The sequence below is a fragment of the Chiloscyllium plagiosum genome, unplaced genomic scaffold (genome assembly GCF_037043375.1).
Source record: "Chiloscyllium plagiosum isolate Xiang-an unplaced genomic scaffold, Cpla_swu_hap1 HiC_scaffold_30, whole genome shotgun sequence".
NCBI lineage: Eukaryota > Metazoa > Chordata > Chondrichthyes > Orectolobiformes > Hemiscylliidae > Chiloscyllium > Chiloscyllium plagiosum.
Genome location: NW_028270168.1, coordinates 17,963,003 through 17,982,349, shown reverse-complemented (window position 1 = coordinate 17,982,349; position 19,347 = coordinate 17,963,003). Strand labels below are relative to the sequence as shown.

Sequence of the window (19,347 nt, the reverse complement as noted above, 5' to 3'; positions counted from 1 at the left end):
GTAGGTATAGGGAATACTGGATGGTTAAGAAAAAGAAGGAAGCATATGTCAGGTATAGACAGGATAGATTGAGTGAATCCTTAGAAGAATATAAAGGCAGGAGGGGTGTACCAAAGAGGGAAATCAGGAGGACAAAAAGGGGACATGAGATAGCTTTGGCAAATAGAGTTAAGGAGAATCCCCCAAATACATTACAAATATATTAAGGACAAAAGGGTAACTAGGGCGAGAATTGGGCCCCCCAAAAATCAGTAAGGCAGACTTTGTGTGGAACTGCAGAAAATGGGGGAGATACTAAACAAGTATTTTGCATCAGTGTTTACTGTGGAAAAGGATATGGAAGATAGAGAATGTAGGGAAAATGTCCAGATTACAGAGGAGGAAGTGTGGATGTCTTGAAATGAATAAATCCGCAGGACCTGATCGGGTGTACCTGAGAACTCTGTGGAAACTAGAGAAGCGATTGCTGGGCCTCTTGCTGAGATATTTGTATCATCGATAGTCACAGGTGAGGTGCCGGAAGACTGGAGGTTGGCTAATGTGGTGCCACTGTTTAAGAAGGGTGGTAAGGACAAGCCAGGGAACTATAAACCAGTGAGCCTGACCTTGGTGGTGGGCAAGTTGTTGGAGGGAATCCTGAGGGACAGGATGTACGTGTATTTGGAAAGGCAAGGACTGATTCGGGATAGACAACATGGCTTTGTGCGTGGGAAATCATATCTCAAACTTGATTGAGCTTTTTGAAGTAACAAAGAGGATTGATGAGGGCAGTGCGGTAGAAGTGATTTATATGGACTTCAGTAAGACGTACGACAAGGTTCCCCATGGGAGACTAGTTAGCAAGGTTAGAGCTCACAGAATACAGGGAGAACTGGGCGGCACAGTGGCTCAGTGGTTAGCACTGCTGCCTCAGCGCCAGGGACCCGGGTTCAATTCCCGCCTCGGGTGACTGTCTGTGTGGAGTTTGCACATTCTCGCCGTGTCTACGTGGGTTTCCTCTGGATGCTCCAGTTTTCTTCCACAATCCAAAGATGTGCAGGTTAGATGAATTGGCCAAGCTAAAGTGCCCATAGCGTTGGGGAATGTGTCCGGTTGGGTTGCTCTTCGGAGGGTCGGTGTGGGCTTGTTGGGCCAAAGGGCCTGTTTCCATACTGTAGGGAATCTAAACTAGCCATTTGGATACAGAACTTGCTCAAAGATAGAAGACGGAGGATGGTGGCGGAGGGTTGTCTTTCAGACTAGAAGCCTATGACCAGTGGAGTGCTGTGTCCTTAATGTTTGTCATTTTATATAAATGATTTGGATGCTAGCAGAAGAGGTATGGTTAGTAAGTTTGTAGATGACACCAAAATTAGAGGTGTGGTGGACAGCAAAGAAAGTTATCTCAGATTACAACAGGATCGCGGTCAGACGGGCCAAGGGGCTGAGAAGTGGCAGATGGAGTTTAATTCAGATAAATGTGAGGTGCTGCATTTTGGGAAAGCAAATCTTAGCAGGACTTATACACTTAATGAAAAGGTCCTATAGAGTGTTGCTGAACAAAGAGACCTTGGAGTGCAGGTTCGTAGCTCCTTGAAAGTGGAGTCACAGGTAGATAGAATAGTGAAGGAGGCATTTGGTATGCTTTCCTTTATTAGTCAGAGTATTGAGTACAAGAGTTTGGAGGCCATGTTGCGGCTGTACAGGACATTGGTTAGGCCACTGTTGGAATATTGCGTGCAATTCTGGTCTCCTTCCAAAAGGAACGATTTTGTGAAACTTGAAAGGGTTCAGAAAAGATTTACAAGGATGTTGCCAGGGTTGGAGTTGAGCTATAAGGAGAGGCTGAACAGGCTGGGGCTGTTTTCCCTGGACGGAGGCCTTATGGAGGTTGACAAAATTATGAGGGGCATGGATAGGATAAATAGACAAAGTCTTTTCCCTGGGGTGGGGCAGTCCAGAACTAGAGGTTTAGAGTGAGAGGGGAAAGATATAAAAGGGACCGAAGGGGCAAGGTTTTCACACACAGGGTGGTACGTGTATGGAATGAGCTGCCAGAGGAAGTGGTGGAGGCTGGTACAATTGCAACATTTAAGAGGCATTTGGGTGGGTATATGAGTAGGAAGGGTTTGGAGGGATATGGGCCAGGTGCTGGCAGGTGGGACTAGATTGGGTTGGGATATCTGGTCGGAATGGACAGGTTAGACTGAAGGGTGTTTCCATGCTGTACATCTCTATGACTATGACTCTATATAAAATGTGGAGAAATAAACAGCAATATCTTAAGATATCCATGTTGTAGAGGTGCTGCTGCTGAAAGACTCAAAACGCATAAAGGTGGATAAATCCCCAGGATCTGATCCAGCATACCCTCGAAATCTGCAGGAAGCTAGGGAATTAATTGCTGGGCTAATTGCTGGAGATATTTGAACCATTGATAGCCACAGGTGAGGTGCCGGAAGACTGGAGGTTGGCTGAAGTTGTTGGAGGGAAATCAGAGGGTCAGGAATTACATGCATCTGGAAAGGCAAGGATTGATTAGGGACAGTCAACGTGACTGTGTATGGGAAATCGTATCCCACTAACTTGATTGAGTTTTTGAAGTAGTAACGAAGATGACTGATGAGGACAGAGCGATACCACAGGATCTATATGGACTTCAGTAAGGCTTTGATTAGGTTCCTCATTGTAGACTAGTCAGCAAGGTCAGATCACATGGAATACAGGAAGTATTTGGATACAGAACTGGCTCGAAGGTAGAAGACAGATGGTGGTAAAGGGTTGCTTCTCAGACTGGAGGCCGGTGACCATTGGTTTGCCACTAGGATCGGTGCTGGGTCCACTGCTTTTCATTATTTATATAAATGTGGATGTGAACATCGGTACTATGATTAAGTTTGCAGATTAAACCAAAATTGGAGGTGTAGCGAACAGCCAAGAAGGTTACCTCCGACTACAATGGAATTTTCAGTAGATGGGTCAATGGGCCGAGAAGTGGCAGATTATGTACCCACCTGCCTTAGCAGCACGTCCAACTGGACAAAGAGCATGTACCTGTGAACAATGCTCAAGTGACCAATTAACAGGATGGTGAAATGAAATTAGCATATCAGGGCACAGAGAGGTATATTTTCCATCAGAAAAGACAAAAGAAGATCGGTCCTCTTTTTAATCTACAAATCAAGGATGGAATTAATGATATGCATACAGCAGTAAGACACACTAAGCCTTCAGAATTGTTTAACTTAAGGAAGAGTGTTCATACAATGCACAAGTGAGCTATAATTAGATAAATTTGAGGTGCTGTATTTTGGAAAAGCAAATCAGGGCAGGACTTATACACTTAATGGGAAGGTCCTGGGGATGTTGCTCAACAAAGAGATCTTGGAGTGCAGGCTCAGTTTGTTGGAAGTGGAGTCACAGTAGATAGGATAGTGAAGACAATGTTTGGTATGCTTTCCTTTATTGGTCAGAGCATTGAGTATAGGAGTGGGGAGGTCATGTTGTGGCTCTACAGGACATTGATTAGGCCACTTTTGGAATACTGCGTGCAATTCTGGTGTCCCTGCCAACGGGTTTAGAAATGATTTACAAGGATGTTGCCAGGGTTGGAGGGTTTGAGCCAAAGGGATAGACTGAATAGGCGGCACGGTGGCTCAGTAGTTAGCACTGCTGCCTCACAGCACCAAGGTCCCAGGTTCGATTCCAGCCTCGGATGACTGTCTGTGTGGAGTTTGCACATTCTCCCAGTGTCTGCGTGGGTTTCCTCTGGGTGCTCTGCTTTCCTCCCACAGTCCAAAGATGTGCAGGTCAGGTGAATTGGCCATGCTAAATTGCCTATAGTGTTAGGTGCATTAGTCAGAGGGAAACAGGTCTGGGTGGGTTACTCTTCGGAGGGTCGGTGTGGACTGGTTGGGCCAAAGGGCCTGTTTCCACACTGTAGGGAATCTAATCTAAAAAAAAAGGCTGGGGTTATTTTTTCCTGGAGCATGAGGCGCTCAGGGATCCCTTACAGAGATTTATACAATCATGAAGGGCGTGGACAGGGTAAATAAGGTCTCTCGTCCCCTCTCCCCGCGCCCCCCAAACTAGAGGAGTATAAGTTTAAGATCATGGAGGAACATTTAAAATGGGCTTAAGTGGCAAGTTTCTAACAGAGAGTGGTGCGAGTATGGAATGAGGGAGTGGCGGAGGGTGGCACAATTACAACATATCTGGATGGCTATATGAATAGGAAGGCTTTTAGAGGGATATGGGCCAAGTGCTGGTAAATGGGACTTGATTAATTTAGAATATCTGATTGGCATGAACGAGTCAAACTGAAGGGTCTGTTTCGATGCTGTACATCCCTATGACTCTATAAACTGTGCGAAACAAGTTGGCAAAATTGGTTTGGAGGACAAACTTGAGAGATACGTTCAAGGCTACTCTATAAAATATTGACGTAACTGTCTAGAACACAGGTTGATCTCGTTTCTAGTTTTATGTAACAGGACAACTTTAAACATAAAGGAGAGTGTTATCAGATAGAGGGATCATAATGTGCTTAATTTCATAACTAAAATTGAGGGTGGGATATGGTTAACTGCATTACAGTTAAGTCTGAATCAAGTTCAAAAATTTAAATAGCCAATTCAAAAGAGTTTCCCAATTTTAATTTGCAATGACTTTAATTTTTACACTTTGCCCGCTAGCCCTCAACTCCCAAACTAGTGTAATTTGAGCTATAAAAGGAATAGATTTTTGAAATATAACCACTTCACTGGAGCTCTGATATTCAACTGATCTGAGGGGAAAAAGTGTACACGTGAACTTATGTACCCACCTGCCTTACCTAACTGGACAAAGAGTATGTACCTGTGAACCCCCAATGCTCAAGTGACCAATTAACAAGATAGTGAAATGAAATTAGCATATCAGGGCACAGTGAGGAATATTTTCCATCAGAGAAGATAAAATAAGATGATCAGTCCTCTTTTTAATCTATAAATCAAAGATGGAATTAATGATATGCATACAGCAGTAAGATACACTAAACATTCAGAACTATTTATCTTAAGGAAGAGAGTGTTCATATAATGCACAAGTGAGCTATAATTATTCCAGTAAGCAGTGAATGCTATCAAGCATCCTGAACTACTGAGAAGTGTTACTCAGCAAGAATATATTGCAAGGAAATTTACATTTGGTTTGAACCAAGTTTGATGGGTGAAGTAAAAATAAACAGTCAATTAAGTTGGGGCATTTGCCAGGGCTGCAATGCAAAGTGGTTTAATCAAAAACATCCATAAAAGTTAAGCCAGAATTTTTGCCAAAGATAAAAGATATTTCACACACCCACCTGCGTTAGTCCTCCAATATCCTTGACAGACATATAGAGTCGATAAAGGTCCAGCGGCTTCCTGCCAACTGCAGGAAGATTTGTCATCATTGTGCCCTTCTCTTCCATAAATGCAAAGTACCTATCAATCCACATCTTGCGCTCCGGCTCCATGCCCAGCTCATACAGTTTAGAGATCTTTTCATTAGTGGTCGTGGAAGAGTTGGTTTTCTGCGACAAAACAAAAACAAGGCCCATCAGCTACTGGTGATTATATGCCCAACCAAAACACTTCAAATAGAGACAGATTTAGATACACATGAAGAACCCACAGAGATAAATTACTTATCAAAACAGATAAGAACAACAGCTGAGTGGGAAACGTTGCCCAAACAGCCAATGTTTGGTCGTGTTCAGATTCTTCAAAAGTGTTGAAACAAGAGTAAACAAAAAAAAAAGTATCACAAAAGTAAAAGCATAACCTATGTTCAGAAAAGATGCAAAATTGAAAATGGCCACCGAAAAGTTCACATGTGGCCAGTACATGACAAGCTACTTCAACATCACTTGTATTTCCGTGTTCAATTTATCAGCTTAGATCCAAATATAAACGCAGATTAAGAAACAGTACTGAAAATGATCAATTTAAACACAGCAGAAAGCTCCACTGACATTTTAGGTATTTAGAAATGTGCATGTGGTCTTTCATTAGCATTACCCCAAGTTACATATTCACGTAGCTGGACAAAACGTCATAATATATCAGGTTATAATACAACAGGTTTAATTGGAAGCACACTAGCTTTCGGAGCGTCGCTCCTTCATCAGGTGGTAGTGAACCTGGTGAAGCAGCAATGCTCCAAAAGTTAGTGTGCTTCCAATTAAACCTGTTGGACTATAACCTGGTGTTGTGTGATTTTTAACTTTGTACACCCCAGTCCAACACCGGCATCTCCAAATCATAATATATCAGTTCCTAAGCCATAAATGTGCATTTCAAATATCTCAACAAAACCAGTTGCCAAGGTTAATAATGCAACACAAAAAATATCTGTTTGACAGTTCAATAACAATCTCAGTATCTTTGAACATCCAATATATCTCTACATTCTACAGGTGATCAAGATGGGATCCAATCTATAAAATGACAAATTAAGTTTCTTGTTAAATCCACTCATTTTTCAGAGGTTAATAATTTAGTTGAACAGCAGTTATCTGCTTTTACAACCATACTAATCTATTATAAGAATTACTGAATAACCATCCAATTAAAATATTGTGCACATATCATTGAGTTCCCCACAGTTGACATCCTATGAATTACCACTGACCAGAAACTGTATATATACTGGTTGGTGAGAAAGTCAGAGGCTGAGAATTCTGCAGTGAATAGCTCACTTCCTGACTTCCCAATACCTATCCACCATCTGCAAGGCATTAGTCAGGAGTTGTTGGAATACCTGCCGTTTGCTTGAATGAGTGCCGTTTCAACACTCCAGAAACTCTTTTTCAGAGCAAGACAACACAATATACAGCCCATCTACACCCTTAAACATTCAGTCCCTCCATCACCGTCACAATTCCATCAGAGCAACCCATAAACAAAGATACAATGCAATAACTCACTATGTTTCCTCTGACAGTACTTTCCAATTTGCTGAACTCCGCCACTTAGAAGAACTGGGAAGAAGATACTTGGAAACACCACAAACTTCAATTTCCTATTCAAACTTGACTTGGCACTATAATCATTATTTTATTGGGTTAAATACTTGGAATTTATCTTCTCAATAACACTATTGGTGTAACCAAAGCAAATGGTCTGCAGCATTTCAAGAGTGGTTCAAGAAAGTGGGCCTACCATCCAGAAAGCCACATACACTAGGTAACATGCTCAGTACATCCAACATACAGCAAACTATAGAGTGGGGAGGAATAACAGCTCACCAGAACTATGCACTTCCCAGAAATCAACTATCGGAAAGGTGAAAACTAGCTGGGAGTCAGGAAATGACCTGTGAAACCTTGTGTCAAGGGTAAGGTGAAGATCTGTATTAGCAAGTTTTGCGAAATGAACTTTTATCAGTTTCAACTTAGCTTCTAAAGGACAAAAAAGCCGACTGAATGAATTGACAACAATCAAACTCAGAGGCTACAAAATATGGAATGTAGTATATTGTTAGTAAAACAAAAGTCATGAAAGCATACCTTGGTAAACTTTCTTAAATCCGAGAGAGTTTCCAAGGCTACTGCAGCAAGTCCATGAAGACAGTCAGTATCAAATGTCTGTTTTTTGTCCTACTATTCACTGAGAAAATAGCAATCTCTAAGACAATCAACTTTAGGAAATCTCCAATCAAAACTATCGGGCAAACATTGAACTAGTGCAATGTCAGAGGCTTTGAATGAAAGTTAATTATTGGGACACACATCCTACTTAACCTACTGAAAACTGACACCAGGAAAGGGTGCCTGAAGTACAAAATGCTCAGTCCACAATAAGGATCATCCTTCATTCAAATTTATTGTGAATAAATTAAAGACATATGTTCACATTATGTGGTTCAAGTGAAGGGATCAAAGTCAGTAAGCAGCAACTGTCTCTGTGAAATAAAGTAACATCAATTATCACCTGGCAGCACCATGAAGTGCAGCACTACTCCTGTTAGTGCTAACAAAGTCATTTGTGTTCTTACCTTTGACTTAAGCTCAGCTTTTGTCATTCCATCTGCCTTGTTGTTTGCTTTCTGAGTTGGTGGTAACTTTCCTTCACCTAGTGCCATCATCTCTGGACTGGGAGTCATAACTACCAGAAGATGAGAAGATCGTATAAATCACTGGGTCAACACAACAGTAATCATTCACCAAAAGCTTACTGCAGGAAGATTAGTTTTTCTGGTAATAAATACATGTATAAGTTCAGCTACAGTTTCATGTGTTCAGGGATAGAACTCGAGTCTCTAAAGTTTGAGGTGCAGGTTTATGTCCCACACGAGGCACCAGAGTACAAACTTAGGCTGATGCTCCCTTACAGTATTGAAGGAATACTTCACTGCTCAATGTGGCATGTTTTGTATATAACAGATTTCATAGAACTATTTAAAGTCCAGCAGAGAGCTCCCCAGGTACCCTGGCCAGCTCTTCCACAAAGATGGCACACGAGCATGGTAGTGTGTGTGTTCAGGCTCCTGTGCCCATCCACATCCTTCTCTCTCCTTTTTCACGTTTTAACATCATAGGGAAGCAGTGTTTCTTGGCTGTGGTGCCTGGAGTGAGGACTCCTGGCTGGGGTAAGCCCAGAGCATGGACTCAGCAGGTTGTCCAAGGTGGTGCTTGGCAGGTCTTCAACTGCAAGTAGTGGTACACAGAGCAAGGACTCTTGGCAGCAGGAGTGGGTCTCTTGGCTCCGGTATACCTAAGTGTGGATGCTTGGTGGGGTTGTCATTGCTATACAGAGTGGGGATGACTTGAGCCCTGGGACACCTTGCAGAAGCCCTGGAGCTGTGTTTTAAGACCCCTTGTACAGAGTATGAACTTTATTTATGTAACTGCATTTTATTCTTTTGTAACTTAAAATGGCACCAGATTGTAGCAACAGAACACTTTGCACTGTATCTTTCTAGATATGAGACAATAAATAACTCAAACACTTAAATAACTCAATATTTAAGCTTTGTTAGCCATGTCTCAACCAACAACACTTTTGTCTAAAAATAACAAGGATCTGGGTTCAAATCTCTTTGCAGAATTTCAGCACAAAAATCAAGGCAGACTCTAACATATTATTGCAAATTCCATCTTTTAGTTAAGCCAATAATCTAAGATCCCACCCAACCTGTTTGTACTAAGATAAATGTGGTCTGGTATCTTTCTGCATCGTAATCATTCTAAGTTTCCAGCTCATTCTCGGAGGTCAGTGAATGCATGCACAGCAGCAACCCTGTCAACATTTTTTTGTGGTGCTGAATGTGGCAGTTAGGATTCAATTACCATGCAGGAGCATTTCTGGCAACCATAGGTTTTACCATGGATTTTAACAGTCCTAGTTAGTGTGTTCAAGCTCCATTCCAGATCATCGTAAGTCATCTCGATTGACATTTAAGTGAAGCATTGAGTGATGTATTGCTGGAGACAACATTTTTGGCTAATATGTTAAACCAAGGCCCCAAATACTGATTCTGGTAGTTGTAAAAGATTTCATTCACTAGTCAAAAAATTAGGAAGTTGCCTTCATGTCAGATAGTTTTTTCCACAAAGATCAAGGCCAAATCAACTGATGGTCCACCTGATTTGCTGTAAATGAAACCTCCTCAGGAACAAATTGAATGCTTCATTCATCAACATAGCAAAGATTATCCCAAGAATTTGATGTGATGTGGCGGACAGAAATTCTCTCTCATAAAATAGCCTCAATAACTGACTTTTGGCCTTATTTATCTTACTAAAAAGATTTTGTTTAAAACAAAACATGCATGGCTCAATACTACATCAGCTAAGTATCTGTAAATACTTAGCTTGGGGTGGTAAAAAGGATTGACCAGCTCAGGGGTCATTTTGACCATACAGTTCAGAACATGGCATAAAGCTTGAAGGAGGAAATTCCAGTGCACTTACTGCAATCTGATTAAATCTAATCATATCTGGAACACTCAAGTTGGTGTCACAACTATCCTTGATCCTTGCAAGTGGTTCTATGCTAAATCCAACAAATCTCAAATGCATAATCACAGTTCTAATACAGGAAACGGACAAATCTGCACACAGCAAATTCCCACAAACATCACTGTGACAAGTGATCCATTGTAATGATAGTTGAGGAAAACATATTAACCAGACAGGGAGGAACTACCCTGCTATTCTTCAAAATAGCACCCCTTAGGATTTTTGTTAACTCAAAGACAAATAAGGCATCAGTTTAACTTCTATTCGAAAGACTGCACCAGAGGTCCTCTCAATGGTACAGTAAAACATCAAACTGCATTATGTGGCCATGTTACGGGAATCCACAATCTTCTGACTAGAGGTAAGAGTGCGAACTGTTCAGCAACAGCTCACAAGTGACTAGTCATTTCTGCTGCCTTTTGTTAAGTTTGTGATGAGCATTGTGTAACATTTATCTGACAGCAACAGAAAGAATAAATGTTTAATCCAGAAACCACAGATCATTATGTTGCCATCATCTTTTGCTACTAAACTCATCCACAAGGGTCTAGAACTTGTGTCCTTACCTGCAGAACTATTTGCTATGTTTCCAGCCAAGGAATATGGAGACCCCTGTGGATTCATCATGCCAGCCATACTGTTCATACCTTGACTGTACGGGGAGCCAGCACCCATCATTCCTCCCTGATTCAAGTTTGGGTAACCAGGTTGCCTGCATTGAAAGGGAGGATAATATGAAAAACAAGAGTGTGAAATACTATCTTCAGGTTGCAGAAAAATCTCATGCACATTACAAATACTCAAAAAAGATGAGTCTAAAGTGATCAAAAACCAACTTTACAAATTGGAACAGATTTACACCTCCTGGCACTACATTTAGGGACGATAATGGATTTTTGGATTGAGGAACTTAAGAAGATTCACTTCAAATGGTCAGGGCAAAGGCAGCCTTGAGTAATCACATGACACACAAAGGTGAACAGAACAAATATAGCTAAATAATTGAGTCAAATTCACAAAATCCAAGACTTCTGGGACAACAGGAATTCCAACAGAAGGACATCTAGGATAAGTCAAAGCTCGAGAATGCTCAAATTAGTGCAATTTATATAAATGTGTCAACCAGAGCAGAGTTAAATGACACAAGAACATGAAACCATGGCCAAGACTGCAGACAAGCATGCAAAATGGTTTTGTTCATATCCTGGATGAAATTTCTTTTTATTCCTTCATAAGATGTGGAAGTCACTGGCTGGGCCAGCATTTATTGCCGTCAGTTGCTTGAGAAGGTGGTGTGCTGTAATCAGTTTACTACAATGCTGTCAAGGAAGGAGCTCCAGGATTTTGCTCCTTCGCTGTCATTGGGTCAATACATCTTCAAATCAGGATGGCATGAGGCTGTATGAGGGGGATTGTGCGAGCATGCGAGAGAAGACTTGCAGGTGGTGTATTCCCATTTATCTTCTACCCTTAATCACTCTAAATGGCAGTGGTCATGGGTTTGGAAGGTACTGTTTGAAGGAGCCCTGTTATTCCACAGTGCACCTTGTAGACAGTATACTACTGTTAATGCACATCAGTAGCGGAAGGAGTGAATGTGTTTGTCAATGCGCAATCAGGCAGGCTACTTTGTTCTGGATTCTTCAGTGTTGGAGCTACACTCATCCAGGCAAGTGGGGAGCATTCCAATGTATTTTTGACTTCAGTTAAGATATGTAGCCGGTTGTCATAGCCACTTGCTTATATGGCTCGTCCAGTTCAATTCTGACTAAACATAATCCCAATGTTGTTGTGAGATTCAGTGATGTAAATTACATGAATGTCAAGGGGTGATGGTTAAGATTCTCTCTTGTTGAGAGACACTCATGTGATACAAACATTGCTTTCCACTTGTCAGCTCCAACCAGGAAACTGTCGAGGTCTTACCACATTCGGACAAAGACTATTTCAGTATTTGATGAGTCAAGAATGGAGCTGAACATAGAGGAATGTTCATAAAATCAGAAGGAGGTCATTGCTGAAGTTGCTGAAAATGGTTAGGTTACGCTGAGGACCATCTTTAGATATTTCCTAGATCTGAGATGAATGACTTTCAACAACCACACCTGATACAGAGAAATGGTTATGATTACAATCAGCAAGAGATTTCTCTTTACCAATTCCTAGCAAAGTTAGTTTTGATAGGATTCCTTGATGCCACAGTTGGTCCAATGTGGCCTCGGTTTCAAGGGCTGTGACTCTCAGCTCACTTCTGGAATTCAGCTTTTTTGTCCATGTTTGAACCAAGGAATGAGGTCAGGAGCTGAGGGACCCTGGCAGAATCCAAAATTAGCATCAGTAAGGAAGTTATTGTTAATAAAATACTGCTCAAGTGCACTGTTAACGGCACCTTTCTTAGAGGGTAGAAGAGACAGTAATTAATCTGATTGGATATGCCTAGCTGTGTACAGGACATTGAGGCAATTTTCCAATGTCAGTTAGATGTCAGTGTTTTAGGTGTGGTAGAAGAACTTGGCTATGGATGCAGCAAGTCCTGGAGCACAAGACTTCAGTACTATTGTCTCAGTGCATTGCCAATGTGCTATGGGGCCCAAAGTATCCAGTGTCTCCATCCATTCCATGATGTGACGTTGAGTTAATCTAATAGGCTAAAAACTGGTTTCTGTTATGCTAGGCCAGGGTGGATCATCCACTCAAGAGGTCTGGGTGACTAAAGGTCATAAATGCTACAGCCTCATTTTTTGTCCTGGTGAGTTAGTCTCCTGCATCATATATTTGTACTGTATTAGGATATTTGTAGAGCTGGTCATCCAGCAAGTTGTTTCTTGTCTACCACCAATTAACGGTCCACATGACAGGAATATGCAGCTTTAGATCTGATTCATAGGTTGTGGCAACGCTTGCTTCTTTTCATGCTATTTGGCAAGCAAGTAGATTTGTGTTGTAACTCCACCAGGACATCTCATTTTTGGATATGCATGGTGCTGCTCCAGGCATCCCGCCTGCATTCTTCTTCAACCAGAATCAATTCCCTGGCTTGATGGTAACGGTAGAGCAGGGAATAGGCTGGGCCATGAGGGCATGCATTGTGTTTCAATACAATTCTACAGTGCCTCATGGATGTCCACTCAAGTTGCTAGATCTATTCGAAGTCTACTTTACACAGCGATAATTCCACACAACACAATGTAGAGTATCCTCAATGTGAAGACAAAACTTCATCTCCAAAAGTACTCAGCAGTGCCATAGCTACCAACACATTCATGGACAGAGATCAAGTATGTCTTTTCCCCTCTCATTGGTTCCCTCAACACTTGCCATTGACCCAGTCTAGCAACAACCCCCTTTTGCACTCAACCAACTGCATCAGTAGTGAGGCAGCCATGTCAGTCTTTGTGATAAACAATGAAGTCCCCTAGAGTACTTTCTGCAGCCTTGCCACCCTCAGTGCTTTGTCTGAATGGTATTTAACGTGGGCTCAGTGAGTTTGACATTTATCTCTGGTGCCTAGGTCGATAGATCATCCTGGTTCATTTTTCAGACTTTTAAATGGTTTGATGCAATTCCTAGTTTGAGGCGCCATTTCAGGAATCAAGCTCATTGCTGAAGTCTAGAGTCACATGTAGACCAGACAATACTAAGATTTCCTTCCCTGAAAAAGGACATTAGTGAACCAGATGGATTTTTACGTCAATTGACTATGATTTCGTGACTACCATCAGAATTTTAACTCCAGATTTTACTAAATTTAAATTCTACTATCTACCACACTGAGTTCCCGAAACACTACTTGAGTATCTGGATTACTACCACTATGCCATTGTTAAAAATGTCCCACAGTGCATGGAGATGAAGCCAGACCATTTTAAGCTCTTAACACTATGCCATTCTTTGATGCTTAAAGACAAACTGCATTCTGGTGAAAAGTGAAGGATGGACTGCAGCACGTCTATGGTCTGTGCCAACGTGGGTCGCACACAATATTGTCATTTCACAAGTTAAGAAACTGCTTTGCTAACGTCAAAATAAAACCCATGCAGTGTGAGGTTATCAAAAACACTTCAATGACTTCCAGCATTTAAGGTCTGGATAAAAAAATGGATTAAAATACATCAATGGAAGAAAGGCAAGGTTTTCACCACCATGACAATCAAGAGTCTAACAAATGCCCATTGCTTCCCTAGCTGAAGCAATACTCTGGGATGCTGTACTGCAGCACAAAACACGAAAAACATTGGATTGGATGATCGACATGCGGACTCAGCTGAAGACAACACGCTATGCAGAAAAAGATTACAGAGCATCTGCAGAGCCAGCGCCAAATGTTTGGCAATGGTTTTTACTGGACAAGGTCAGACTATTGTAAAGTATGAACAAGTTGAAATTAAAGACTCTCGCATATTTATTGTGTCTTACTGCATCAGTGCCTTTTTTTTGTCCTTAACAGAGTGCACCTCTCAGCAAATAGGATTACATAAGGGCTTTCTCTACTGTATCAAAGTTCTACTCACCACGTTTACCACTTATGATTTGACTGTGCTTCACCTCCTGACACAAGTGTTACACGAACAAATATTTTCACAATGGTGTTGTAATTACTTGATCTTCCCTTGGGCTTGTTTAGTCATTCAACAGATCATGGCTATTCACGCCATCTATCCACCTTAATAACATTACCCAACAAAAAACTGTTTTGATCTTTTCCAATTGACCCATCTATACAGACCTTTATTTTTGGGGTCAGGAGAATCCATATTCCCTAATCCTTTTGAGGGGGGAAATGATACACAATACCATTCCTGACAAACCTAACCAAGATTCCTTATTTTTACAGGAATCCATGAGATAAGGGCATAATATAGCTTGTATGAAAAACATGAGGGAACATGCTGCCCGAGTCAGAGATAGATGCAGGAACAAAGAAGCATTCAAGAGGGAACGGGATTATCATTCGAAAGCAGCAGTGCGGTGTTATGGGGAGAGGACAAGGAAATGGCACAAGGTGAATTGTACATTCAACAGATAGAACTGACACAATAGAACAAATGACCACCTCCCATCCCAAAACAATTGTGTTATTGATAGGTGGCAGCTACCTGCCTTTCACTCATTTAACATAATAATTAAGGTTACTGGATTCATAGTTTTCACAGAAACAAAATAAAAAACTGCATTATCAAATGTATACACAATTGAAAAATCTGACCCTGAATCATTTTTCATATTAACAATGGAATAAATTACCAAACGTGAGTGTAAATCTGATGTACCAATATTAGAAGCATAATGATGTAGATGTGCTGTGTTCTTCACACCCAATGTTGTCCATTCGCTAAAATGTGGCAGTTACCAGGTTTACAGATACTATTGGGTACAATTAGTGACTCCCTTCCATCTACCTTCAGGAACCCAGATGCAGCAGTGACAGGTTGGAAAGCTTGCACCATGCAACACCACCTGATACATCACACCATTGCAATTGGACTCAATAAGCTTACATTTGTTTACTGCTGCAGTTCACTCTTGCAAACTGCTTAATCAATTCCCAGTTCAACTGTCAATCCCAATTCTCATTACCTCTTGTGCAGTAATGGAGACTAATTAGTCTTCATAAGATTTAAAGATAGCAAAGCAGCATGTGCTCACAACCACTATACTTTCTACAGAAATATTGTTCAGACAATTCATATGGATATTAATCCCAGAGATACAACAATATACATACAAACCATGAACAATGCATCCACAAGTGAAATAAAAACTCTCAACCAGTTAGCCACTCCAGTACATGATCTGCTACCTCTTGAGATGCTGCCCAGATAGATTTGATCACGTGAATTCTCCAGTAATCAGTTCACAACCAATTTAAACCATAAACACATTACAGTACTGTACCCTAAAAGATCATGTTAATAAAATAATGTCTCGACACCAAACCTCAAATTTCTCAGTTCGTATTTTGTGATTTTGATTGCTCCCTTTGCAATGCCTGCAGTTTTATTTTAGTCTTAGAGCCATGCACTTGCTGCGCCACTTACCTGTTCTGTACTGAGTTTGCCGCTGCATGCATCGCGGCAACAGCTGCATCCTGAGCCTTGCGGTTCATAGCTGGTGGTGGGCACATTCCTGAGCTCATTTGTGCCGATAGGTTTGCTGCATTTGGTGTCATATTGCCTCCATACGGCCGGTTACCCATTGCCGCTGGACCCATCCTCCCAGGTGGCATTCCAACATAAGGCGGGGCTGGTCCCTGCCCATGCATCTGGTTGCCAGCAGTCAATGCATTCATAGTGCCTCCCAAGCCATAGTTTGGATTGGGCAGTGTGTTATAGTTCGGTTGTCTTGGATAGCCCCCTGTTTAAAGAGAAGAAAAAAAATCATGGTAGAAATGTGCCTCCATCTACTGGAAATAAAAATAAAATGGTAGCAATAGTCAACAGGCCAGACATCAGACAAGTAACAATTAATTCTTCAACTCAATATTTCATTAATGTTTTGCTTTTACCTCAATCTATTTACCTTGATCCAGATAAAACTGGAACAAAGACAGGATTTAAGCTTTTATTGAAGGGGATTTTAAAAGATATCCTACAAAAAAAAACCCCAAAATAACGGAGAAAAAATGAATTACTGATTACAAATACATGGGGGTTACACAATGACATCAATGAAATAGGAACCTGCTACATATACATGTAAACACAAAACCCACCATCACCTCATCCACTCTGCAGCATAACTATAAAGGAAGCTTTGTGCCATGAAGTAGTAACAGCATGGGGCAAATATAGCACAACACGCTCATAGAATTTGGCAAGAGACAGCAGACAGTGGTACATTAAACATGAGGAAATCCCTCACTCGCAGGCGTAGCTGCAAGTGCAAAGTTGTACAATGTGTGAACAAAGTAACAAGGTTAATTCATCGAGTAATACATATCCACACAGCAAGTGCCCAAGCAAGTATTTGGAGCAGAAAACTAATGACACTACTTGCACACATGCAATTAAACAAGTGTTCGCAAGTCAGATGCTTGCAAATCGTGTCCCCATTTATTAACTTTTAAAAATCTATTGATAATTCCAAGGCTACAGGATGTAGGAGCAGAAGCAGGGCATTCAACTCATCACATCTGCTCTGCCATTCATAGTTGATCTGAAGATCCTCAACTCCACCTTTCTGCCTTTTCCCCAAAACCCTCAATTCCTCGATGGATTAGAATTCTCTCAGCCTTGAGTATACTTAAAAACTTATCCTCAAAAGCCCTCCGTAGTTATGAATTCAATACATTCACTACCCTCAAAACATTCCCCAACTGTCTTAAAAGGGCAGCTCCTTAATCTGAGAATATGCCCTTTGGTCTTCCCACAATCTTTCCACATCTAATATGTCAAGTCCCCTAACAATGTAGTCTATTTCAATAAGCTGTCCTCTCTCTTCTATATTCCAATGAGTACAGCCAAAACTGCTCAACCTCTCTTCATAAGACTGCTCCTCCATAGCTGGCATCAGCCTAGTGAACCTTCTTTGGACCGCCTCCAATGCCAGTATCTCTCCTTCAATAAGGGGCCCCAAAACTGTTCACATTATTCTACCGCTGGCTTGAACAGAATCATGTACAGTTTCAGCAAAACCTCCCTAGTTTTATACTCCCTTCCCGTTTGAAATAAAGGTTCACATCCCAGTTGCTTTCCCTACTGCTGGAACTTGTAGGTTAGCTTTTCCAAATTTATGAGGACTCCCAAATCCCTCGTGCTGTAGCCTTCCATAGTCTTTCTACGTTTACATAATATTCAGCTGCTCTATGCTTCCTGCCAATGTTCCCAAACCCTTCATTGTTCCACATTTTACAAAAAAAGCTAGTCTAAGAGGAACCATGTAAACACTGTTGATTAGTGAATCAAATGGGTTTTTACAACAATGGCCTTCAGGGAAGGAAATCCTTCTTCCTTACCTGGTCTGAACCATGTGTGACTCCAGAACCACTACATGTAGTTGACAATTAACTGCCCACTTGTCAACCAGAGCTGAGCAATAAGTGTTGTCCCAACTGATGCTCACAGTCCAAATACAAACAATTACTACTTTTAAAGAATTACATTCTATTTCCCAAGATTTTGCCTATTCACCTAAGCTACATCCCTCTGTAGACTCAGCCATCCTTAGCACTTTCTTCCACACCCATTTTGGGTGACCTGTAAACATGGCTATAACACATTCACTTCTCTCATCAAGGTCGTCAATATATATTGTAAATAACTGAACTCAGTACCAATTCCTGTGACTCTCTTCTAGTTACAGATTGCCATCTTGAAAATATCTCACTTATCCTAAATCTGTCTTCTATAAAATAAGCCAGTCTATCCATGCTAATATACTACATTCAACATTGTTGGCTCTTATTTTATTAAGTAGTCTACCAAATGCCTTCTGTATACCCATATATTACATCAACTGCTTCCCTTTCAGTTATCCTGTTTGTTACTTCCTCAAAAAATTCTAAGAAATTGTCAGGTATTACTTCCCCTTCGTCAAACAATGCTGACTCAGCTTGGTCATCTTCTGTACTTCTAAATGCTCTGCTAACAAATCCTTTATATCTAATATTTTCCAAGTAATAGATGTTAAGCTAACTTTTTAATTTAGTCATTCATAGGATTTGGGCACTACTGGCTAGGCCAATATTTATTACCCTTGAGAATAAAGTGATGAGCTGTCTTTTTGAACTGATTTTCCTTCAATTAGTCATACCTGTGATTGAATGTTTGCTCATATTTTGGGGTGAAGTTTCCCATTTCCCTCATGAATTTTGAGCATTGTACCAGACTCACCCTGAGGTCCATATTGAGCACCTTGAGGCCCATAGTTTCCAGAGTTATTCTGTTGATATGGGCTCATCCCAGCATGCATCTGACCTCCAGAAGGCTGACGTGGGGACAATGCTGACCCTGTCTGTGGGGAGCTGTACTGTGGTATCTGAGGGGGTCTCTGCATATAGCCTGTATATAGGGGGAAAAGACAGTTCAATTAAGATCAGGTACTGCTTTAACAGAATATATCATTGACTGTAAAAGTAATACATTATGCAAAGCACTTCATTTCACCGTACCTGGATAACAAAGGTCTGTTAAGAAAAAAAAGAGAATGATTTCTTTTTAAGGAAATTTGTTAAACCTAACTTAAATTCAGGGCAACAACTCCAATTAGTTGCCCTTCAACAATAAGCAATTCAACTGATATCAGAGATCTGTAGTAAAATATTATGAGTTTCCCCACTTGCAAGTTTAATAACATTTACTCATTGTATCTAGATTATACCATCCCACCCAGACAGTGTGAATAGTTTGTGGGGTATATGGGCAAGTTAAAAAGTTTGAGGTTCAATG

The 19,347-nt window shown here is 41.0% G+C and overlaps 1 protein-coding gene across 5 annotated transcripts in view; it reads right to left on the bottom strand.

The window, feature by feature from the left end:
- The window catches only part of LOC122563577 (AT-rich interaction domain 1Ab), a 126,450-nt gene that overhangs the window by 21,298 nt on the left and 85,805 nt on the right, over window positions 1-19,347 (bottom strand). For 4 of the 5 annotated variants that reach the window (XM_043717472.2, XM_043717474.2, XM_043717475.2 and 1 more), the window contains exons 7-11: window positions 18,793-18,960; window positions 16,000-16,315; window positions 10,528-10,673; window positions 7,996-8,105; window positions 5,321-5,530 (exon numbers count right to left, since the gene is read on the bottom strand). In XM_043717472.2, coding sequence (XP_043573407.1) covers window positions 5,321-5,530; window positions 7,996-8,105; window positions 10,528-10,673; window positions 16,000-16,315; window positions 18,793-18,960 — 950 coding nt within the window. The remainder of the gene's footprint in view (window positions 1-5,320; window positions 5,531-7,995; window positions 8,106-10,527; window positions 10,674-15,999; window positions 16,316-18,792; window positions 18,961-19,347) is intronic. The other variant, XM_043717476.2, reaches the window with a different exon arrangement.